The sequence below is a fragment of the Pyrus communis genome, chromosome 7 (genome assembly GCF_041283825.1).
Source record: "Pyrus communis isolate YQ-2024b chromosome 7, ASM4128382v1, whole genome shotgun sequence".
NCBI classification, from domain to species: domain Eukaryota; kingdom Viridiplantae; phylum Streptophyta; class Magnoliopsida; order Rosales; family Rosaceae; genus Pyrus; species Pyrus communis.
In genome coordinates this window covers 27,185,533-27,210,316 of record NC_142571.1, presented here as the reverse complement: position 1 = coordinate 27,210,316, position 24,784 = coordinate 27,185,533, and the positions used below count along the sequence as shown (strand labels likewise).

Here is a 24,784-nt window from a genome sequence, read left to right as displayed (position 1 = left end):
TTTTGTTAAAGTACTGCAGGCCAATATTCCACAATCTGGTCTTTTATACTCAGCATTACCTCATATCTGTGATTGGAATTTGCATGTGCTCTAATCTTTCCCTTAAAAAAGTTTTCTACTTAATTCATCATCATCCACAATATCAGGCACAAACTGGGGATTTAAAAATAATGACACATCCCAACCCGAATTTTTCAAGTGGATACTTGAAATGACCCAAATACTCAAGTAAACATCTGACATCCGAAAGGTGACGAAGTCATAATTGAATGCGAGGTGTATAAGAATAGTTACGTAGGATGTTTTTTCTCTCTGCATAAACATTCCTTACTTTATGCTGCATTAGTACTTTTGCTCAAACACTATATATGCCATGCATTAAGGAATATTCAACTCCGCTCACATGCGCCACTGCCCCACCCCAGCATAAAAATATAAAAACATGATTTTCATTCATGAAAAACTTTCAAGGGGGGGTTTTCATAACATAAACCCAGAAACATGGGTTGAGCATGTCCAGTGGTAGTTCAATTTATTGACTTTACTAAGCAAATATTCTTCAAACAAATTACTCTTTTTCCACAGTCCAAACTGAAGCTCGAGCTCCAAATGTTATATACAATCAAGTTGCAGTTTGTTCTTGACAAATTTACATGGCTTATTATTTTGGTAATTATATATACCGATAGATGTATTAGGGCTTATCAGCATGCTGTAAAATAATCAACTCGAAAAGAAAGAGTCGGTGGAGAAAGGGCCCTCTTTGATCTTTGGATTTTAACACATTTTTCTAATTTTCTGTTACATCATGCATGCACAGAACGTTCCCATGGATTCAGCCGTTGATGGCGGTTATTGGTCGTTACATCAATCCATGCATGACTCTTGCAATCTTCTGAGATGCCTTTTTCACAACAGAGATTTTAAAAATTAAATATTTCAACGTCAACATTAAGATTTGACAATTTCTTGCACGACTTGTTAATCGGAATAAAACGACAGGTTTCAAGTCAATATGTTGAAGAGTCAAATTATTATCGAGTTACTATCAAGAACTGATTAACATGTTGTTGTAATTCATTACATGACCTATTAAGACGACACGACTCGTTAACGAGTTGAGTCGATATCAGGTCATTTATTAAGAACCCGTAAAAATAATAAGTTTGATACGATACGATCTATTAAGATAACAAATATAATTTAAAAACAATACGAACATGATAAATATGACCCACTTGCCAAGTTATATACTAATTGGAGATTACGGACCACGTACGTTTCATACAGGTGGACATCATTAAATTCAACTATAATTAATAAGACTAGGGATGCTATAATTTTGTAATCAAGCCCACGGCCTGGTGAATATGTTAATGCATGGAAGTTTTCCAATAATCTAACTGAGAAGGAAATCTCACCCACCGAATCTAATAATTTTGGGTGTTATGTAGATTGCTATGGAGATGGACGATCCTACTTTACATTATCTTGCCCCTGCTAAAACTTTTGGAAAAAACAGAAGGTGAACAAAATAAGAGCAGAGTGGCAGGAGATTTATTTAGTGTTCGATTTATTGGATTTCGTATTTATAATAGGAATTGCGAATATGATAAATTACTTGGTAAAGATTATTTCTACAAAACATTAATTAAAATTAAAGTCATTTAGTCAGTCAAGGGTAACAATCAAATGGACAATTCATAATGCTCTTACCAAATCCATCTATTTGTTTTTGTACAGTTTTGATGACTAAATGATCTCATATTTTATTTATTTTTTATATAAATAATCTTTATAGAGTAATTTTTAATATTAACAATTCTAATCATTTCAAAGTTTCGTGAATTGGGCACAAAATATTTTGAGGAGGAATTCCCAAAAGGCAAAGGATTAGGAAAAGACTAATCAAGTTAGTTGGGGCCAATTGAAGCTTTTGGTTTTGTTAAAGAAGACCCAAATTAAATATCATTAGTGTTTGAACTTTTTTATTTCTGCCCTACCTTTTGTTTTTCTTGCAATACCTTTTGAACTTTATATGAGAAAATACTTGGCTCCTTATTTTTTTTATGAGACAAATTGCTGTTTGATTTGACTCATAAACTTAGGTTTTTTTTTTATGAAAATTATTATTATTAATCTAAAATTTTAATTTTACACTCTAAACACTGTATATTTAAAAAGAAAAATACTCTTATGAGAGATATAAAATTAAATTTCTTGAGCGTCAATAATGATTTTTTATATTTTATTTTAGAAGGTAAATTTTGCATGAAGTGTTATTTACAAATAAAAAGAAGGGAACTTTAACAAAAAGCTCATGGTATTGTTCACTTTAACGAAAAACCACATTTTTACACTAAAAAATCAATCTTGGTATTATTCGTTTTACCCTTTATTTTGTCTTTATTGCTAAAACTTAAAGTTTTCAAACACTTTTCATTAGCTTTCCTCAAAAAGAAATGAGACCGTTACATGCAAAGAAGCAAACGATGTCATTTTCTACGTGATTGTTTGTTGTTACTGTTTTTGCTGTTGAGAAATGCTAAGGAGACTCTCAAAAGTGGGACTCTCTATAGATTTTCTATAATCTCATATTTTTTTATATAATATTTTGTAATGTTGACACGAGAATTGACGTTAAACTGTTAGGAGACAGAGAGACTATGGATATTCCCACTTCGCATTTTGCATCTCTCTTTTCTGTTTGATTGTGGTTCCTATTCTGTTTTATATTTTCTTCTTCTTTGGGCCGTTTAGGCTTGCTTATGGATTTGGACTTTATTTGGCAGTATTTTGCTTCTGCATTTTATAGGCTTTTTAGCCCATATTGGCCCACTACTTGCTAGGTGCTATTGGGGTGTTTGGGTTTGTTTCCACAGTTTTGCGCCTTGATTCATGTTAATCCACAAATTGATATCCACCTGCGCAGGAGAGACCCTGACGGTCGATCTAGCAACCAGGTTGTGGTGCTATCCTGCTACCATGGGAGGCATTATTTTTGGCTACGATATTGGAATTTCAGGCCAGTCATCATAATATTCATATATTTGAGACCACCGTGTTGTACTACTAATGAACTCATCATCCTATATATAACACGTGAATTAATAACACTACGTAAACAATCATCAGACTCGAAACATTTAGCCAAATATTATCGACAAAATTTATTAGCTAATGCAAGTACTAATCCTGATTAATTCGTTAAGGTGGAGTGAATTCAATGATGGAGCCATTTCAAAAGAAATCCTTCCCGGAGCACTAAGATGAAGGAAGACACCAAAACCAGCAACTACTGCAAATTTGATGGCCAACTTTTTTTTCCACGGTTACAACCTCACTAGCCGGCTTTGAAGCCTCCTTCTTTGCCTCTGCACTCACTGGAGCTTGCGGCCGCAAGACTTTGATCCTCATGGCTGGTATACTTACATATTATGTAACACAGGTTTTAGGGTAATGTTCTTGCATTGGCATGGCACGTTATTTTGTGCATGTAAGTGGCATTCTACCTAATCATAATTCTAAATTCACATGATGACAATATAACATTTTATTTGAATTTTGATTTTCGTTGTTTGTCAACTCAAACTCCTATTCTGAAACTAGTAGTTTCTTCAACTTAACAGAGATTTTCCACAGAATTACCAAAATTATTGAGGATGGACAATTTCAGAGACCACTTATATCGATTTTAAATTTCAGGAACTAAAATGAAAAGTTATGTCAATTTCGTAGACCATTTTAACTAAAACCATAAAAATATAAAAGGTTTTACTCCAATAATTGTGCTTATGGGACCAAATGCTTATTTTATGAGTACATTTTTCTAACTTTTTAGCCTTATCTAAAGAAGTAGTACTCTCTTAACTTTCTTCATAGTTCAGACAAATGCTTATGGTCCTGCCTGAATTTGTAAAATAATATATAGTGATTGCAACCACTGCCTACATATTCCACACAAAGTCCAAAACCATTTGCTGAATATCCCATAAGTTATCCAATGCATATTTCAATGCTGATCTCATTCTCTGTATACCAGTCAAGTAAGACTGCCCTTGCACAAGTGGTTAGGCCACAAATTCGTTACCGTAAATTACAGTAGTTTTGAATATCGTATTGTCAGAAAAAAGAGTAAAACATACTCTCTTTACACATCCATTCTCTTTGTACAAATTTATTAAACTTTGTACTCTTATCTTCCTATATTTTTGTGAGTGAGGTTGGAAGACGCAATGGCAGTTGGGTTAGCAGTAGCAGCCGAAGCCGGCCAATACAACGGGAGGATGACGCCGTTCGTCATCCTCTCTTGCATGATGGCAGCCACAGGAGGTGTTATTTTCGGCTACGACATTGGAATTTCGGGCGGCGTGACATCAATGGAGCCGTTTCTGAAAAAGTTCTTCCCTGAGGTAAACACGAAGATGAAATCGGACACCAAAATCAGCAACTACTGTAAATTCGACAGCGAATTGTTGACCTCCTTCACATCCTCACTCTACATAGCTGGTCTTGTAGCTTCCCTTTTTGCCAGTTTGGTCACGAGGGCCTACGGCCGCAAGCCCTCAATCCTTGCCGGTGGAGCTGCGTTCCTCGCCGGCTCAGCTCTAAACGGTGCAGCTATGAACATCTACATGCTCATCCTCGGCCGTGTGTTGCTTGGAGTTGGTGTTGGTTTTGGAAATCAGGTAGTACATTTTGCCCGCTAACATTAATCATCTAAGCATACCCTTTTCGATGTTTTTCATTTTCTGTGTTACTTATTGCGTAATCTATGTGTTTGTGTTGTGCAGGCTGTTCCTTTGTACCTTTCGGAAATGGCGCCACCAAAATACAGAGGAGCAATTAACAATGGCTTCCAATTCAGTGTTGGCATTGGCGCATTATCAGCTAACCTCATCAACTACGGCACTGAGAAGATCAAAGGCGGTTGGGGGTGGCGAATCTCCCTAGCCTTGGCTGCAGTGCCTGCCTCAGTGCTAACACTCGGCGCATTTTTCCTTCCGGAAACACCCAACAGCCTAATCCAGCGCAGCGCGGACCACCAAACAGCCAAGCTAATGCTGCAACGCATCAGGGGGGTCGATGATGTCCAAGTGGAACTCGATGATCTGATCAAAGCAAACAACATATCGAAAAACATGAAACACCCTTTCAAGAAAATCCTGGAGAGAAAGTATAGGGCTCAGCTTGTGATGGCAATAACCATACCATTTTTTCAGCAAGTGACAGGGATCAATGTCATTGCCTTTTATGCCCCAATACTTTTTCGAACAGTTGGGTTGGGAGAAAGCGCTTCGCTCTTGTCCTCTGTCATGACTGGCGTGGTTGGTACAATCTCAACGTTCATATCCATGCTTATCGTAGACAAATTCGGGCGAAGAGCGCTGTTTTTAGCTGGGGGGATTCAAATGTTGGTGTCACAAATTATGGTGGGGGGTGTAATGGCAGCTCAGCTTGGTGATCACGGCGGAGTGAGCAAAGGGTATGCCTATTTGGTGCTCGTTTTGATATGCATTTATGTAGCAGGATTCGGGTGGTCGTGGGGGCCTCTCGGATGGTTGGTTCCGAGTGAGATTTTCCCCTTGGAAATTCGGTCGGCGGGACAAAGTATCAATGTGGTGGTGAACTTTTTGTTCACTTTCATTGTTGCTCAAACTTTTCTAGCCATGCTCTGCCACTTCAAGGCCGGGATTTTCTTCTTTTTCGGGGGTTGGGGGGTGGTGATGACGTTGTTTGTGTACTTGTTTTTGCCGGAGACGAAGAATGTGCCGATTGAGAAGATGGAGATAGTGTGGCAGGAGCATTGGTTTTGGAGGAGGATTGTGGGGGATTTTAGCAAGGACACCAAGATGGAAGCTCCTTGATGTACTTATAATGATACATGATTATTTTTTCTAATACATGTTTAAATTTTTTTTTTTTTTTTTAAAGTTTAAAAAAACTAAAGTTTGTTGCTTAAGTCAACCAATTTAGTGATCCGACCCAACATGACAAAAATCTTAATGGGTCAGGACCACATATTGAATTGAGCTTAATACTTTATCAAGTGAGTCAGTTAAAACACAATTTGTTTATTCAGTGGATCGGCCTAAACACAGCCCAAGTCCACATAAATCAACTTAAAATTACTCAGGTTAACCCTTTTGACACCTCTAGTAATACGTAATAATTTCTCAATGGTTTAGTAAACACAATAAGAGTTTGTTTGGAAGTGTTTTAAAATAATTGAAAATGCTTTAGAGAAAATATTATTAGATTTCAAAACATTTCAAGTGTTTCTTGTTAAATGCACTAGTTATGTGCTTCTTGTAGTGAGTACTTTAAGTGCTTCATTAAAAATGTTTTCGATCAGTTGAAAAGTACTTTCAGACGAAGTAGATGACTTAGTAGAATTTGTTACGTGTGTCGCACCTACATCCAAATGTAAAATAATCAATTATTTTTCTGTTGTTAGAATATTCAATTATAGCTTTGATAAATATGCAAGTGGCAGACCATATAATAACAGAGTGGGCCCCACTAATATAGGCATGCCACACACTCTTTGATTTAAAAGTTGAAAATTAAGGATTAAGGGTGGGGCACACCGGGGAGGTTAATGTTAATCACAGTCTTAACTTTAAAGTTTAAGCCAAAACAAAGTGCTAATCTCAGTCTGCGCACGCAACGGTTATGTCAGTTGAAGAACCTAGTCCGCGTATTCACAAATTAGCGCCCACGTGGCGTCATATCATTCGCCTGTCAACCCTACTGGGCCCCACCGATGGCAGACGGGTGTCGCATTTTGGATTCCCAAATTGGACGACTTTCCCTTTCCTACGTCTCTCTCTCTCTCTCTTTCTCTCTCTCTGTAAAAAGAAGGGATTTTTCTATTTTACAATTTTGTTTTTCGCGTTTCAGCTTCTTCGCTTCCAGCTTCCGTGATCAGCAAGCCCCAAAGAGGTAATATCTTCTTGAATTTCACTAGTTAAAATTAGGGTTTTTGTTTGTTTTTAATTATTCGAAACTAATTTTCATTCAACTGTTGCTGTATTAGTACTATTTTTCTTTTCAATTTGTAATTAAAATTTTGATCAAGTTGCGATGGATTTTGATTTGGCCAACTGGGTTTTGAGAATTTGATAAAATTTGATGAAAAAGGAATAATCTTTAGACAGAATACAACAACAACAAAGTCTTATCCCACTAAGTGGGTCGGTTGTATGAATCCCAAAACGTCATTGCGCTCGGTTTAGATAGATTACAATGATAGATAACTGATTATTGGAGCTGATTGGCTTTTAGTTGGGATTATAAATTTTTAATCTTAAGTTGAATTGTTTTGTATTTGGGAATGATGGGGGGAGGGGATTTTACCTTCTTTCATTTTCTCACCAACCAAATAGTGGACATTGAAACATTTATTGTTTAAGTTGATTGATTGGATTGGAGAAGGGAAACTTTGATGATTTATTGTTTAAGTTGAATTTCGAATTCGCGTTGGTAAATGAATTCAAGAGGCTGCTACCTGTGAAATCAAAGCCGGTTTCTTTCTTACATGTATACCTTAGTTTTTCTTAAAGAAAGAGCAAAGCCGTTGTGATCTTGTTCCCTTCAAAACAGGCTAAACTGGTCTTTGCCTTTATAATTTGACTCTGGTATCTGCAACTGCTACAATGCCTTCCGACATCTCACCCCGGTGGAAAGAAAAGACTACCGAGTTCTTTTCTTCCTCAGGTACCTTTTGACTGCACCGTTTTTTCTTGTTTAATCCTTTTATAAGAAAAACATATGTGTTTGACTGTAGCCAACTGTGTTTTAATGCAGGGGTGAAGATTAAAGAAGCTGGACATTCGGCTGGAACATTTGTTGAAGAGGTCACTAAAGATGCAAAAGTGAATGTTGCTGATGTGGCAGAACGAGTTGGGTCAATGTTCAAAAGTCGATGGGCGCTTCTTCAGCAACCAGCTACAAGACATGCTGTTCAGGAACGTCTTATAGTTGCTGCTGCAACAACTGGTACATTTTTTAGGAAGGGCTTATCAGAGACAAAGGAAAAGGTCTCTGTGGGGAAGATAAAAGTTGAAGAGGTAGACCTTCTAGAACTTTGTCTGGGATATATCAGTAGTCACTTTCTTCAAATACTTCATTTTATCACTGCTAAGGGTGTTTTGTAAACACGCCTAGTGATGCAGCTCAAGTACGGAAACTAAATACAAGAGTCTAAAAAGATGAAAATAAAAGTAAAATCTTGCAGGAAATACAGAAGTGAAACTTGAAACTAACTTAGAGTGAACATATTATACTAATTTTCTGTTTCTTTAACCCTAATGGTGAATGCCATTGACAATCTAATCATGTGCGTAGAGCATGACTTTTAAGTTGGGATCGTAACTGACATATTCGAGATGGTTTTTCTTTCTTTCAGGTGGCAAAGAAGACTGCCCAAAAGAGCAAAACTATTTTGAGTGACATTGAAAGATGGCAGAAGGTATAGGATTTATAAAACAGTTGTTACCTTTCTTTTCTTCTTTGTTATACATATTTTAAAAATCTAATCTTGTTTTTTTTTTTTTTTTTTTTCAATTTTCAGGGTGTTGCAAGCACTGATGGTAAGTTTCTTGAATTTTCTACTCCCTCCATGTACGTTTTTGCCTAACGTTATTAATTGTAATATTCGGAAAAAAAAAAAAAAAAATCTGTGAGATTTACAGTGTTAAACTTGATGGAACTGAGATACAGTACTACAGTTAGTTTCGAAGGCTATAGTGTGGATTGTTGATTTTTGTTGCTTGTTTGGTGTCCGGCTGCTTCTTCTTCAATCACACGTCTGGTTTTTCTCTGGAATCAACAAACAAGGAAATATACAATATTAGTTGTAGGATATGAGATAGCGGGAAGCAGTTAATAGTATACTGGTGGTCAAAGTTGGGATCGAGGAAACTTTGGAAGCTTTGTTTCTTTGACTTCTGCTTACATTACACATGACCTTCTGGCACACGGGGTTCCCCCTAAAATTTATTTGTATATGTAGCTGTAAGGTGAAATTTGTAGCGGAGAATTTATTGAAAAGGACTCAGGTTTTTATTAGTTGGCATTATTTGAAACATGTTGAAATGCTGGATCATCTGTATCTCCCTAATTTGGTGGTTTGTGTGTCAAGATTAAACCGTATCAGGATGGTGGTTTCTTTTAATCTTGGGTTAAATGGTGAATGGTGATAGTTACTTAAAATTTATATTTTCAGTTTTTGGAGTTCCGATTGAAGTTACTGTGCAACGGCAACAATCTAGTAAGCCCATTCCTCAAATTTTGGTCAGATGTGCAGATTATCTCATATCATCAGGTACTCCATAGTCTATACTTCTCTAATTTGTACACTTCTGGTGCATGTATGATATACATATATTACTTTGATTTCCATTTCATGTATGATTATCTTGTTCGTGATTGTTTTTGACTTCTAGGACTCAATACACCATATCTGTTTAAAGGCGAGGGAGATAAAAAAGTCATTCAACAACTAGTTTCACTGTACAACCAAGGTATCTGACGTGTGTATGTTTTCTTTTCATTTATTTCTCTGAAACATAGTTTTCTTAGTTCTATTTGAACAACACTAATCTAGTGTTGTAATATCAGATTCAAATGCATCATTACCAGAGGGTGTAAGTCCAATTGACGTAGCGGCTCTAGTCAAATGTTACCTAGCTACCCTTCCTGAGCCACTAACCACATTTGAGCTTTATAATGAGATCAAAGGTGCTCGTTCCAGCATACGTGCGATGAGAAACATGCTCAGGAGGCTCCCTACAGTCAACTACACAACCCTAGAATTTGTCACTGCATTACTGCTCCGTGTTAGCCAGAAGTCAGTTCTTAACAAGGTAGGAAGCATCCCTTTCTCTCTCTCTCTCTCTGTGTTGTATCCATGGCGGGTTGTTCGTAGCTGAATCTTTGATAAGCTTGTTTAAATAGTTGTTAACTGTACACAGATGAACATCCAAAGTCTCGCAATGGAGATGGCCCCTGTTATAATTTGGCAAAAGGGTAGGACACCAGACCTATATAGGAAATATTGGAATCAACCGTCAAAAGGTCCTTCCAGGAAGAACTTGGATCCAGAGCCTACTTATTCTGCGTGGGACATGCTTTCTGGTGAGGGGTTCTCCATTACCAACCTGTTTCTATTTTATAGAAATTTACGAACTAAACAGGTGTTTATATTGTTGGTTTTTTGAAAGAAGTTATTCATTTCTTTTCCGTGTTACTTTTCTTTTATTGTGGATTCAGATGAAGGTGATGATGTAGATGATTCCATCCCCTTGGATGATGGTGTGCCCATGGACCTCGGCGCTATTGAGGTCGTCCAGTGCCTCATGGAACATCACAATGCAATTTTCACAGATGCTAACGAAACAATCTGGAGATGATACGAATTCCTTGGGCAGTCCAACTCCAACTCCAACTGACGCTGTTTCGAGACTGAAACCAGATCTGGCTGAGACGATGATTACAAGTACAAGAAGTTATGACCTTTGCCAGTCCTAAGAAAGTTCAAACTTTTTTCCGAGTTGGAGCATGGTAGACCATTTGCAAGGGGAGATGAAGCTACTATCTCATTACATATACTTGCTACTATGAGTGCTTGGTTTGCAGCAGTGAAAAAGCTTGGATTTAATACCGAATTGGACCGTTATGATTGGTTTTGGCATTGTTATCTTAGTTTGGTTTGAGTTACTGCATCACCATGATTGTGTAAATTTCTTAATAAGATCAGTTAACACTGAGTTTATGGTGGACTCAGGTTGCAGTACAGACTAGGTCTATGTTGGATTAGCATATTGTATAAAGAAGCGATTTTCATGATGTTCAACAATTAAACAGAGTATTTATTAAAGAAGTTCAAATCTTCGTTTCTAGTGTACCAAACAATCAGTTGTGTCCCAGAATTCATACCAAATAACAGCTACACAAGACTCCCAGAAATTCATAACTCCGACGAGCTTGTAAGAGTTCGAGATAATCAAGCATCTCGGGTGGGAAATCATCGAAGAAAATGTCAGGAGTCGAAAGGTCCTTTAAGCCATCACACGCTCACCAACTTGATCCGCCGCAGGAACCATATGTCCGAACAGGCCTGAAAAAACTGGTATGATCTCGCTTTCCTTTGCCACCCAAGTGTACGGCATCCGCCGTACTTAGGCCCCTCTCTTAGCTAGTTACCTTGAGCATTCTCCCCCAGTCCAAGAGGTGGGAGATCTCCTGCCCCAGCACGTCCAGCAAGTTCGGAACGATAGTGGTCCTGGTCAATTTCCTGAACAAAGCATGCCTGCAGAAGTCTACAAATTTCACTCTTATGAATAGAAAAAAGTGAGTTTTCCCAAAAAAAAGAAAAGAAAAAAGTGAGAGAGAGAGATAACTTTGCTAGAGGAAGAACCGGAATAGGTGCAATGTATCATACTATTTATTTTTGTAATTGTATCTCACAAATGATACAGGTAAAAAGAGGAAAGAGATATTGATATTATTACTTTCACTATTCTATCTTTTGTTTGTAATAAGGTTATAAGCCTACCTCTATATATAGCCCTTTTGACACAACATTACTAGTACTTTTCATACCAAAATCTAATTTGGATTGTTTTCTCATATAATTACATATGTGGCATTAACACTAAAATTTCACAACACACTCGACTAATTTCCCTTACAATTTTTTGCACAATATGAAACGCAACCAATCAGTATTTGGAATGCATATTTGCACATAGGGAGATTTTTCAGTGTAATCGGTATATAAGGTGGTATATTACGTGTTACTATAGAAATTGTGGGATATATGTGTTAAAAAGTTGATAACTTAAAAAATATAATTTCTCACCACTTCTATAAAACGCATGATGTATCATTCGTGTTTCCGTCATAATGAAAAAATTCTCTTACACAAGAGTACGTGAACGCTCTTGAAAAGGACAGCTATGCCCCTATAATTGATTTGACAAAGTTAGCCAATGGTTAGGCCACAGTGACCAAATGTGTATTTGAAATAAAACACCTGTTAGTCAAACTCGTGCCCAGCAGCTCCAAAGATAACAGAGCAGCAATCATTGTCCCTTTCCATGGCTGCCAACCGTCTGAGCTCTCTACCAATCTTGATCCTTACATTTTCACTGCTTTCCTTGGTAATTTAGTACACACGAGATCATAAATTTTAGTTATATTTTTACTCTTTATTCTCCTCCAATTGGTTCCTGAAATTTGTATCTTTTTCATGTAATTCAAATTTCCCCTGCATTTTCTGAGGAATCAAACAGTTGGGTACTTTGGTTCTTTCATTACGTGCATGATTGGGTGGTATTATTTGATTAAAGATCGTATTTTTATTGATGGGTTATCAGGTCATAGGCCAGGAAGCTTCGGATTCAGGGCAGTACCCTGTGGTGGTGAGCACATGGCCCTTCGTAGAGGCTGTCAGAACAGCATGGAGGGCTGTGGATAATGGGTTCTCCGCCGTGGATGCCGTCGTTGAGGGTTGCTCGGCTTGCGAGGAGCTCAGATGTGATGGTACAGGTAGTTTTTGGATTCTTGGATTTAGTTGATTTTATCTTCATGTAAGAAAAAATGTTATAAGGAATTGATGGTTGGATTATCTGTATGAATTTGATTTGACAGTCAGTGTTTGTGTGGATTGGAATTACACATTAGGAAGGGAGGGAGACAATTTTTTGAGTCAGAAAGTTCATGGTATAGAAGATGAAGATGGCAAATAAATTGTTGACCAACCATGGTTTAATTGTTAGGATCTTAGTTCTTGGGTGTGCTTGGAAAACCAGGACAAATAGTTTCTTACCGATGGCAGTCGTATTATGTAGCATATGTCAATATCACTTCTCATAAGAATGGAAACCTCAAATCATATTATAACGTATGTATGAATTGAGTTTTCAAAGGATGTAATCATAACCGAAAGTAAGTTTTGCTTTCTTTGTATGCTAAAACTTTCTCCTGACTTATGTAATTAATTTTGTGATTTCTCATTTAGAATGTTGATTAGAATGTTGATGGGTTTGATAGCTACTATATGAAAGTATAATATATGATGTTGTTGGGACAGTTGGGCCTGGTGGGAGTCCAGATGAGAACGGAGAAACTACAATCGATGCTCTGGTCATGGATGGGGTAAGTTGTATTCACGCGCTCCGTCCGTCTCAATTGTTGCTCTTGCTATTGCAGCATTTTGTACTGCTTGCTTTGATAATGAGTATCTATTATTTGTTTGCTAAGGACATGCGTAGGTGACGATGGAGGTTGGAGCTGTTGCTGCCATGAGGTATGTAAGGGAAGGAATCAAAGCTGCTAGGTTAGTGATGCAGTATACCGAACACACTTTGCTTGTCGGAGAGAAGGCGTCAGCCTTTGCAATTTCAATGGGTCTTCCAGGACCAACAAACCTTAGTTCATCAGAATCCATTGAGAAGTGGACCAAATGGAAAGAAAGCGACTGCCAGCCTAATTTTTGGAAAGATGTCGTACCTACTAATAGTTGTGGCCCTTATCATGCAAAGGACTCTCTAGGTCTTTCTCATGGGCTGTGTTCCAAAACCACTAATATTAACCCAAGATCATCTCCCATTGGTCGTCACAACCACGACACCATATCAATGGCAGTTTTTGATAAAGTAGGCTCACATTCTTAGTAAAGGTTCTTTGAATACTTTGATTTCACCGATTGACCTACATTTTCTTGTCTAGATGGGGAAAATTGCTGTTGGTTAACATTCTTAGTAAAGTTTCTGTGAATAACTTGATTTCACTGATTTACCTACGGTTTCTTGTCTAGATGGGGAAAATTGCCGTTGGTACCTCGACAAATGGAGCCACATTTAAGATCCCAGGGAGGTAAGTTATAGTCTTTTTGGTATAGCTCATAGAGATTTTAGAGAATATAGGGTTAGCTTAATCAAAAATGATGAAATGACAAATTTATCTCCCCATTCCACTAAAGACATTGCTTTCTTAACTACAGGGTGGGTGATGGGCCAATTGCTGGATCTTCTGCATATGCTGATGATGAAGTTGGTGCTTGTGGTGCAACCGGAGATGGTGACGTCATGATGCGTTTCCTTCCATGGTAATTGAAAAAACATCCATTACTCAGTTATTGGTCATCTTTGGTCCTGGTCCTATTTGGGTTCTTTTTTGGAGCAAATAATAATATTGCTGAAGGATGTCAGTTCCAGTCAACAATTACAAATCTTAGCTTTTGAAATTAGGTTTTGCTCCATTGAAGCCATAACTATTATGCTCAACGTCTTTCCTCGTGGGGGGTGATGAAGTTATGAATTGACTTGCATATTCTTAAACCCTTAATAATTAAGCAAACCATGCCTGTTGGAGGTTTGTTATAAACTGTTACCGTGGCTCGAGTTTCGAACATAATACACCAGTACGATGCATTGTATTTGCAGCTCCAGTTTATTTGGATGCTAAAACTACTTAAATGGATCTTTGTAGGTAGAACCACGCGATATAAAGAATGCGTTATGTATGTGTCGAGCAGGCTTTGTTTTATGTTCTGCCATGTGTATTTAGCCCCCAGTTTGCTCCTGTACTGAATCTGTTCAACTTCTGTTTAATGACTGACAATCTAGTTTAAATGATTGAATTACAGTTATCAAGTTGTGGAGAGTATGAGATTAGGGATGGAACCTAAACTCGCTGCCAAGGATGCGATGTCACGAATAGCGAGAAAATTCCCTGGTTTTGTTGGAGCTGTTTTCGCCATCAATAAGAAGGGCGTGCATGCCGGTGCTTGCCACGGATGGACATTTCAGTACTCAGTGAGAAGCCCGGAGATGGACGATGTCAAGGTTTACACGGTGCTACCGTGACAAGGCTCCGCTTGTCAACAGCAGTCCTGTTATTTCACCATTTTATTTTCTACGAAATCTGTTGCATTAGAGAATGAAAACAACATATGCTGTTGCATGCTATTGAATATACTCCACTTGATTGTAATTTAGCGTCACATCTTTTAGCCAGGAATGCGCTGTAGCATTATGACATTGCGCCAAATTCCACCTCCGCCAACGAACCCGATCACCGGTTGTTTTTTTTAAATTCCACCTGAAAATTCTTCCGTTTTCTCGGCCTTCAACTTCAATATCCATTCGTACAATTCAAACCTCATTGAATGGAAGGAGATGTAGATTGCTGTATTGAACCAGATGAATCTCTCCCTCTCCCTCACGCACAGTTCGACGGTGGAGCCACGGCGGTGGCTTTGAACTGCAGCCTCAACTTGGACCGCGTCGGAGAAGTCCTTCTGTCCTCCAACTCAGATGGGTTGTTTTGGAAATCGCTCGAGCCGTTCGATAATGTAATTTAATTTCTCTCCTCTTCTTTCCCTTTTGTTTCTGACTTTAAATTGATTTATTTGATAGTAAAGTTTCTGTCTTCAGATGCTAGAAAATGCCTTTCGGGTCGTCATGAATCTGAGGTTTGTTCTGTAGCACCACCCTTTGCTCATATCCAGGAGAAACAAAATGGTCCATATCAAAGGGAAATTTTATTAGCATTGGTGCTGCAGTAATTTCCAATAGAAATGAAAGAGCACCTGACGGTTTGGTGGCCGATGCACACCTTTCAGACGGTTTCATGCATCTCATATTGAACAAAGACTTCTCTCATGCTCTCCATCTATGGTAATAATTTATAGCCCCCCATCTAATTTCACATTCCTTCCTTCTCCCCTGAGAATTAAGGCACATTCGATGCTGTATCAATCTTTTGACGGCCAAATGATTTTTATGATACATTTGAACGGCTTCCATAAGTAACATGGCAGTCCCGAGTCGTCTATTTGTTTAGTCTTCTCAAGTGTTCTTCTATGGAGGTTTCGCTTCCAAGTTCTTAAGCATCTTTCTATAGTGTCCGGACGAAAATGTCCCTGCTTTTTTTGCTTAATTTGCCGTTTTGCTATCTGCTTTTCTGTTTGCCTTTTGTCTCTCTTTGCTTTTCTGTTTTCTCTTTGCTTATCTCCGTCTTCATCTCGCTCTCTTCGTGTTGGATCCTTCGGTTGTCTGGAGACAATAAGAAGTACAAGGGGATGCACTTGACTCCCACTTTTGAGTTTACTACCATGAGCAGGTTCTCAAAAACGGGCAACTGGTCAGATTAAGAAAAACATTTTTTTCTTAATTTGGTAAGAAGTTTGAATTTTAAATTCTGAGTTGGATTTAGTTCTTCATTTAATTTGATGGGTTTGAATTAAATGGAAGAAGTTTGCTTTCATTAATGCATAAATTATTGATTGTTTTAGTTAATGCTAATTTTGCTGGTATTAACAAACCAGTTCAAGTTGTGCACTGGCTTAAGCACGGTGGAGGCTGACAATGTTGATGAGGTTGTGACATGATTATCCGCAAGCAGATTGTTCCTTAAGAACTTGGTGCTGAGAAAAGCAAGGCTCTCGCATCATATTATGGGTATATTACTACTGCACCTTTTTATCTTTCATATAAATGATACTTGATATTGGTTAATCAGATTATATCCGGCAAGAGCATTATGAATGTCATGTAATTACCTATGATGTATGTGGGCAATCTATATATTGTTAAATATGTGATTATCATTTTCTTTGTTTATTAGAGATTGAAGATGTAAGTGTACTAAACTGAAAGCTCAAATATTGCATAACATAAGGAACACCCGAACACATGGTACAATTTGACACATTTTCGAGATTTTCTACATTTTCAACAATGTTTCAAACCTGCAGCAACGCGCGGGTACAATTTGCTAGTAAGATTTGAAGGCCGAGGTGAAGGGTCATAATTTTGTGGGTATTAAAACTTCTAATTCAAAAAAAAAAAGAATAAGTTATGAGGTATTGATGTTTTACCAGTTTGTGGGGATTGAAATAAGTTTCGTTTATGAGTAATCTAGCTTCTACCTATTCAGACCTTTTTAGTAATTTCAATAGTCAACATGCCTTAATTTAGTTAGCTTAGTCCAATATTATTTACCAAACGAGCCTCACTATAGTGATGTGTTTGACATGCTAATGTGGTGTATCAAACGCATTTCAATTGTAACACGTATATCCAGTATAGTGGTACGAGAAGGGTAGAATAATGAAGTAGGATTCTCCCTTAACTTTCTTGAGGTGTAGTTCAAATATTACTTCATTCGAACAGAAATATGCAAATCATACAAATATTAGTTCATTTGAGCCACAAGCAAACTAGCTAAAACACAACACAAGAAGCACAAGAAAATCTTATGTGAAAAAAAGCAGCCACACATAAAATATGGGGCAACTTTTGCTCACCATCTTATTTATCATCATTCGATGAATTTAAATTATGAGATTTATTTCTATTCATCATATAGATGTCAAAATTTAAATTCATCTGATAATAATAAATTAGATGGTGAGCAAAACTATTTCCCGTTAAATATAGTCACGCACTATATAACAAACCAACAAAAAAAGAATATAGAAAGTAGAAACAAACCCAAGCACCCACACAAACTTAAGCACCGATCAACAAGAAGACAAATCAAACTTTGGGCTCGGGCGAGTCGGGCGGGTGTTGGCCATGATCACGAACCTTAACGATGAAGAAACCTAGCGCATGGCCGGCCACGGCGGCGATGAGGATTCCGATATTGAATGACATGACAGAGAGCATGACCAGGTAAGCCAAACCGGTACGAAAGGTGTGGACGCCGGTTTGACCGAGAAGGGATATATAGGGTTTGGCTGCCGGTCTGTGTTTGGGCGAAACGGACAATACCTCGACGGCGACAGCGAGGAGGAAGACGAAGAAGAGAGCCAAGATGTACATACTGAGGTTGTTGTTAGGCCACTTGGGGAAGAGGATGATGACATCTTTGCCCCATGTGAGGCTGCTGCTCATCATCATGGTACCATAAGTTGTGTTCGTCAGGTCGCCCTTGGGCGGAGGAGACATATTTGGCATGTCGTCCATTTCTCTCTCTAGAGAGAGAGAGAGAGAGAGAGAGAGGTTTGAGATTTTGAGGTTGGATTACTTCGGATGAATCTGGTTTTGACGGCAATTGAAGGTGATTTTTTCTTCTTGATTTTAGTGTGTATTATATAAATGGAGGAGCTGGAAAGCAACGAGGTTGGGGGTCATGACGACCGAAGTTTGAGAGATGAGTGGCCTTCTTTTTATTTTACTCTGGCTTTTGTTTGTTTCATATGGCTTTTAATGTAATTTTACAATTTCCACAGTTCCACTATATTAAATTTTTCAAGATATTCTGTAACTTGCGTTGTCATACTAAATATAAAATTTTGAACAAGCTTATTTTAATGTGATATATAACAGACGTGAGTTAGGTCAGTTGGTTATGTAATGTATCTGTCTTTACACACTTGAGCTCAAATCTCATTTCTCAATAAATTAGTTTAGTTTGAACATCAATTTTTCAAAACCAAAAAATATATAATGTTTCGTTCAGATCCACGGTCCGAGAATAAATCATATATCTAGGCCAAGATCATTATGTTGGTCCATTAAATTTATATTGGAGAAGGAAATAAAAAGATTCAAATTCAATGGTGCTTAGAAAGTGGAGTGGAGGAGTGGGCATTAGTGGAATCTAATAACTTACTCGTCTTTGGTATTTCAGGATAGGAGTCTAGGAGAGGTATACTAGTCCGTACACCATATCTGACTATACTGCCACCAATTTATTGCTAAAAAACATCCTACTTCCTATCAACTACTACGAGCGTGGCTAAAACGCCCGTGATTATTTTTATTTTTATTTTTATTTTTCAAACAATCGATATTATCTATATTAAGGAGAAAAATATGAACTTAGCCTCACAATAAGTTAACAATAATGTAGTTTAAATTCACTTTTAACGAGAATCGAACTCAAGACCGTTCATTTTAATGCTCAAATTTAGTCGTTCATTTTTTGGGTATTCAATATGCTTTGTTACATTGTAGAAAAATTGCAAATTGTTGAGTTGAGGCATGCGAACAAACCCAATCCCCCACAATGTTATGACCATCACATTGTCACGTAGTATTATAATGTGTGTTAATTGTTACATTGATACTCTACAAAAAAAAAAAGTAAGGTTGATAATTTTCTAACTTAGAATATATTAACAATACATGATACGCACATATATATATATATCATAACATGAGCAAAATTATAATACAACATATTGGTATGACTGTCACGCTGAAAAATCTCTCACGTTAAGAATTATGTGCATCGCCCATTCCATGCTGGGAGAATTTTGTATCAATATGTAGCTGAAAATGGTCGAAGTTGATATCTTGTTTGATTCTAAACAAAATCATGATGATGTAAAAATGTAAAAATGTAAAAAAGCTGCACTAAATGCGATGCATACGTGAACAGTACTTGTCTTAGCTCAATAGCCTGGATAGTAAGGGAGCGTTTGTTGCGCCGGACTATCTCGGACTGGATTAGCTTCAAGGACTAAGCTGGACTGGCTTAGACTAGACTAAACTAGACTAACTTAGTGAAGCGTTTGGTGCAGTATTGGACTAATAAGCTGGATAATAACAAATTCTAATATTATTTTATTTAATATATAAATTATTAATATTTTATTATGATCTTATCTTTTTCTCCATCTTTTCCTACCATTTCCGTCCCACTCTTTTCCTCTTCTCTCATCATCCCACCATCTCCCTCTTTTTTTCCTCTCAGACCTCTCAATTCATGTTTCTTTCTCATTCCTGGTCAAACTCCTTATTGATTCCAGTCTCTATTTCTCTGTCCTCCCTCCCTCTCTAGCTATGCGTTGTTCGAACAGAACCTCACGACTCCAATTTTCCCGATGAGTTGCAGGTTTCCCGATGTGTTTTTTGGCCAACCCTCATTAAATTGGATGAAGTTAGCACCGCCAAAAAATTCATCACCATCCCTGGACCGAAATCTTAGCTTTGCATGCTCAAATTTGTCATGGATTTGAAGAAGCCCAAACAGGCCGAGACTTCCAGGCCATTTTCCGGCCACATTCGACCACATTTTGGCCTCGATTCAAGTAAAATCGTAATCTTGTCGCTCCCAGCTTCAATTTGGTATATTTTATATGAAAGTTGGTTGTGAAATGGATCTAAAAGATAGTCGGGAAGTTAATGATTGATCTAGGTGACTGGTGATGACGAGGAGTCTGTCGGGAGTGGTCGTTGAGCATGACAAGGACGAGAAATAGAGGATAGTCTTAGCTAGTCCCATGGTTATTGGAGGGTCTCACTAAGACCTCTTAGTGAAGGGTTTTGTCCATGCTAGTCCCCTTTAGTCTCATTAATGTTAGTCCCAGCATGGAACAAACACAGTATTGGACTAATAGCTAGTCCAGTCCAGTCCAGTCCGAGTTAGTGAGGGCAAACAAACGTCCCCTAACTGTATTAGTGGAGCGGATTTGCTCTGAGTTGCGAAGATACTGGAAGGAAGACTTGGTTGAAACCAAAGTCTTTGCCATGACCCTTACGTTGGGTTATTGAACCAAAGTCTTTTCCAATGTCCCTTACGTTGGATGATTGAACCAAAGTCTTTTCCAATTATTGAACCAAAGTCTTTTCCATGACCCTTGCGTTGGGTTATGGCGACGACCCCAATGTCTCTTTCTTTCTTTGGCGATGATCCCAATGGCTTCTATGTCCTTTCACTTTTCATATATTTTTATTCATTTCTATTTTGTACGGTCACGGTTAAACTACATTAATATTCTATATTAATTTTTTTATAGAGATAATAAGACAAAAAGTAATAGTAATGTAAAATGTTAACGTGGCTTAACCGTGATCGCATAAATAAAAGAGGATGAAAGTATATAAGAAGTGGGAGGACAGAGAAGCCAGGTCCAATGTTGAAAAAAAAAAAATATATATATATATATATAAAGTTGTATTAATTGGTCGTAACTCGATCATTTTTCACTTCAATTTTCCAGCTCCCATTAACGTTTGCTTACAATGTCTACGCCTGGGGAGTAAGCAACCTCTCTTCATCTCTCTGGATATGGATATCTGTAATTTTTGTTTTCTTCATGAAAACACGCCCGTTTTGTTAAATAAATATAGGATTAGACGAGATTAGCTTATCGACGAAGCTTGTTAAATGAATTCCTCGCCATGATATTGCAGATACTATCGATCTCTGCCGCCGGTGAGCAAGACGTATGGAGTGGGATGTTTTATGTTTGCAGCTGCCTTGTACTTCCAACTTTATAATCCTTGGAACATAGCCCTTGATTATGGCCTTGTCATAAAACGTTTCCAGGTAAATCAAAATCTAATCTTCTCTAATTAGTTGCTCACCTTCCTTGCCAACAAGATTATATAAGATTCATATACGTGCATGCGGAAAGAAAGATCCAACATATTTGATTTTTTTTCTTCGTTCAAAGAATTATGATACCTAGGATTTGGCAACCATATTTGCATTTTTTTTTTTTTTTTTTTTTTTTTTTTTTTTGGTTTTACTAATGAATCATGATGATTGAAGGTTTGGAGGCTTGTTACCAATTTCTTCTTCCTCGGACCCTTTTCCTTCCCGTTTGCTTCCGATCTTATACTGATGTGAGTAAAGATGTGACTTTTCGCATTAAGATTAGGGTGATACTTGGGTAGTGGGTACTCACTAGTGAGTGTTCACTTTTTTATTTTATCCGATAATATCATTAGAAAGTGAGTCACAGAGTGCGTTTGTTGCACCATACTAGCTTTAGGAATTAAACTAAATTAACTTAGAATATACTAAATTGGATTGACTAAGTGAAACATTTGGTGCATTGTCGGACTAAGAAGCATCATAATGAAAATATAACTAACTGTTATTCCTAGTCCTTAATCTTCTGCAAAGCAAACGCAACCTAGCAAAATTTCTGATAATCAAACTTAACAAAACAGAGTAAGCATCCAGATTCCAGACAGCAATTGTTTCCTAATCAATTTCAATTTCAAGAAACATTTTGGAATTGTGACAAAATTGGCCACGAAAACAAATTTAAAACCCTAAAAATCCAATAATTTTATAGAAATCTACCCAATTCAGACACAGACACTTTGAACACAATGATTAATAATTTAGGGGGTGGGGGCAGGGCAAGAAACGTAACCTTTCTAAAGCCAAACCTAAGGTCTAAACCTACAAAACAGAGTGAGCACATGGTTAAGAGAAAAAAAATGTGAGACAAATCGAGATGCACATTAAGTAAATTGAAAAGTAACTACATATTCTTACTAATAAGGCTTATGCCTCGCCCTAAAAATAAATATTTTATTCTCTAAGCCAAAAATGTTCTCTAAAGTAGTGTGTAGACAACCCTAATACACTGCTACACTATATTTATAGTCTTTATTCCTTATCCTGCCTAAACAATGTCTTCTAATAAATTTGGAAGTCTAATTAAAATAATAAATAAAGGTTTCCTATTCAAAGTGATATTCGTACTGCAGAGAAGACCCTTTTTTGATCGACCAAATCAACTCCGATTTGGTCTCAAAAGGTCTCTTTTTAAAGCTTGACATGTCCTCTTCAAATCTTCAAAAGGAACCAATATGTCATCTTGACCTTCAAAATGCCTAAAACGTTCAGAAATGTCAATTTGGAAAAACTACAGTCAGCCTTCTTTTATTCGCCACGAACAAATCAAAATTTGAAAATTTGATATAATCATCTTGAAAGACTCACGAATCTATCCCAATTGGAATTACTCCAAAATTCCTTTGTTTGATCCCATTTTGGCCAAATTGCATGTCCCATGGTTGAAATATAGAGCAAAGTATGAAAATTGTATCAAAATATTAAATAAATTATAACTAAGATTAAGGTAAAAATATAGATAAATATGGACTCATCACTAGTCCCATAATGTAACAAGCACGGAATTACACTAATACTTAGTCCAGTCTAGTCCAGTAAAAACTAATAAGGGCAAACAAATGCTCTCATAAAGTATTCACTAGTGAAGACCCAAGTATTATTCTTAATACTTGAATACTCACTAGCGAATACCTAAATATTATCCCTAAACATATATCAGTTGGACCATTTCGTCCAATATCTTGTTCATATAACTAATTGACTAAGCTTTTATTTATTATTATTTTTATATAATTCCATTGGAATAGAGCAAGATATGGTGTTGCATTGGAGAGAGGACCGTTTGAAAAGAGAACGGCAGACTTTATGTGGATGCTTATGTTTGGAGCTCTCTCACTTTTGGTAAGCCGTACATAATTTCTAATCTAATTTGTGTCGCAAAGTATTCTGAATATATCGAAAAATTATTGTTGTACTATAGTTTTTGTTGTTGCATAGACTAACGTGAAAGAACGATATTCCTAAGACGATTTTCTTTCTTAAGGCTATGGCTGCAGTTCCATATTTATGGTCTCCGTTTATGGGAACTTCTGTGGTTTTCATGATCGTCTATGTATGGTCTCGTGAGTTCCCAAATTCACGTGTCAACATAGCTGGTGTTGTGTCCTTTAAGGTACTTTTCTCCCCGTTGGGTACGAGTGTTCTCTCTTTCTATCCCATTATGCGATTGTATCTCCGAAAAATATTTCCACTTAAGTGCTTTAAGAAGTTTTTTTAGAATGCGCTTATATAACCACTTTTAAATTATTTTTCTTATCAAAGTAGTCATAAAAACGCTTTAATCCTTCCAGAAACAGTCCTCCCACCTTTTTTTAACCATGGCAATTTAATTCGGCCTAGCATATTGACCATCTTGTGTGTATATGTAGGGGTTCTATCTTCCTTACGCACTGCTGACTCTGGATTTGATGTTTGGAGTTCCTTTGAAGCCAGATATTATGGGGATGGTTGCAGGTCATCTCTATTACTTTTTAACTGTGCTTCATCCTCTTTCTGGTGGAAAATTCACTCTCAAGACTCCTCTCTGGGTGTATCCTTTGCCGTGCACATACACATATTGCATTTCATTAGTCTTGAGATTTATTAACAACAACAACAACAAAGCTTTATCTCATTAAATGAGGTCCACTGTATGAATCCTAAAATACTATTGAGATCGATTTTGGCGTTCTACGATTCATACAATCAATCGCATTTAGTGGAATAAAGCTTTGTTGTTTTTTTTTTTCTAGCACCATTTTTTCTGTACATATGTTTAGACCTTAATCATGGATTACCAGACACAAATTAGTAGCCTTCTGGGGTCAGGGAATCCAAGTCAATTCCCCAGTGGAGCGCAATCCACAAGCCGGAGTTGCATTCCGAGGAAGAAGCTTTCGACTCAACGGGAGTACTAGAACAAGCAGCCCAGTGCAGCCACAAACAAGCAGCGGGACTACTACCACCACACAGCAGGCTGATGGAGTTGCTTTCCGTGGGACAGGCCGGCGCCTCAACGATCCTTAAGTAGCTAGTTCGCTATGATCAGTCATCAGATACCGTTACTACAAGAGGTTTATGGTTGAGGCACAGCAGTGGGTATGCTAGAGCATTCCATTTGGTAGACAATGGTGCAGATTTCTTATGGACAAGTAGAAATGTAGCAAATTGTCATAATTTTACAGTGGTTGAGAATATTATTGCCTATATTTCTTCATTGAAATTACTCAACCAAGGACCGCGTCAACTTGGTGGTGACCAAAAACGCTTTCAAATAATGAAAACCTGTTTACAACACATTTGACAAGAATTTTAAAAGTACTTTTCGTGCTTTCTGAGTAAGCATCTGCCCTGTGTAAATTGAGTTATCGATTTTGTTGACAACAACCAAATGAAGTTACCA

The 24,784-nt window shown here is 37.4% G+C and overlaps 4 protein-coding genes, 1 long non-coding RNA gene and 1 pseudogene across 7 annotated transcripts; 5 read left to right on the top strand and 1 right to left on the bottom strand.

Annotated features, from left to right (window-relative positions):
- Positions 1-3,979: 3,979 nt before the first annotated feature.
- LOC137734034 (Major facilitator superfamily protein) lies at positions 3,980-5,925 on the top strand. The gene is made up of 2 exons (XM_068473281.2): positions 3,980-4,688; positions 4,794-5,925. Exons 1-2 carry the CDS (start codon positions 4,236-4,238, stop codon positions 5,865-5,867), a joined length of 1,527 nt encoding a protein of 508 aa, XP_068329382.2. The 5' UTR covers positions 3,980-4,235; the 3' UTR covers positions 5,868-5,925.
- Positions 5,926-6,818: 893 nt separating this feature from the next.
- On the top strand, positions 6,819-10,917 carry LOC137734035 (small G protein family protein / RhoGAP family protein). Of its 2 annotated transcripts, none has more exons than XM_068473282.2 (10): positions 6,819-6,945; positions 7,606-7,719; positions 7,810-8,072; positions 8,411-8,473; positions 8,576-8,594; positions 9,230-9,328; positions 9,450-9,527; positions 9,625-9,869; positions 9,978-10,140; positions 10,276-10,917. In XM_068473282.2, the coding sequence occupies exons 2-10, from the start codon at positions 7,659-7,661 to the stop codon at positions 10,413-10,415; spliced, it is 1,131 nt and encodes a 376-aa protein (XP_068329383.2). In that variant the 5' UTR covers positions 6,819-6,945; positions 7,606-7,658; the 3' UTR covers positions 10,416-10,917. The 2 variants fall into 2 exon arrangements, with proteins under 2 accessions (XP_068329383.2, XP_068329385.2); XM_068473284.2 differs by having other exon boundaries at positions 6,869-6,945; positions 7,570-7,719.
- Positions 10,918-12,002: 1,085 nt separating this feature from the next.
- LOC137733764 (N-terminal nucleophile aminohydrolases (Ntn hydrolases) superfamily protein) lies at positions 12,003-15,003 on the top strand. 2 transcript variants are annotated; one of them, XM_088696792.1, is made up of 7 exons: positions 12,003-12,167; positions 12,384-12,555; positions 13,100-13,164; positions 13,270-13,664; positions 13,826-13,884; positions 14,012-14,116; positions 14,657-15,003. In XM_088696792.1, exons 4-7 carry the CDS (start codon positions 13,287-13,289, stop codon positions 14,874-14,876), a joined length of 762 nt encoding a protein of 253 aa, XP_088552918.1. In that variant the 5' UTR covers positions 12,003-12,167; positions 12,384-12,555; positions 13,100-13,164; positions 13,270-13,286; the 3' UTR covers positions 14,877-15,003. The 2 variants fall into 2 exon arrangements, with proteins under 2 accessions (XP_088552918.1, XP_068329045.2); XM_068472944.2 differs by having other exon boundaries at positions 12,008-12,167; positions 13,281-13,664.
- A 223-nt stretch (positions 15,004-15,226) lies between these two features.
- On the top strand, positions 15,227-16,572 carry LOC148695989 (uncharacterized). The gene is made up of 4 exons (XR_015964180.1): positions 15,227-15,364; positions 15,447-15,484; positions 15,575-15,689; positions 16,340-16,572. It is a non-coding gene; the product is annotated as an uncharacterized LOC148695989 (long non-coding RNA).
- Positions 16,573-17,344: 772 nt separating this feature from the next.
- LOC137734496 (copper transporter 2 pseudogene) lies at positions 17,345-18,116 on the bottom strand (annotated as a pseudogene).
- A 2,755-nt stretch (positions 18,117-20,871) lies between these two features.
- LOC137733763 (derlin-1) lies at positions 20,872-24,680 on the top strand. The gene is made up of 7 exons (XM_068472943.2): positions 20,872-21,007; positions 21,162-21,297; positions 21,523-21,596; positions 23,151-23,244; positions 23,387-23,515; positions 23,772-23,932; positions 24,183-24,680. The coding sequence occupies exons 1-7, from the start codon at positions 20,991-20,993 to the stop codon at positions 24,406-24,408; spliced, it is 837 nt and encodes a 278-aa protein (XP_068329044.2). The 5' UTR covers positions 20,872-20,990; the 3' UTR covers positions 24,409-24,680.
- Positions 24,681-24,784: the final 104 nt, after the last annotated feature.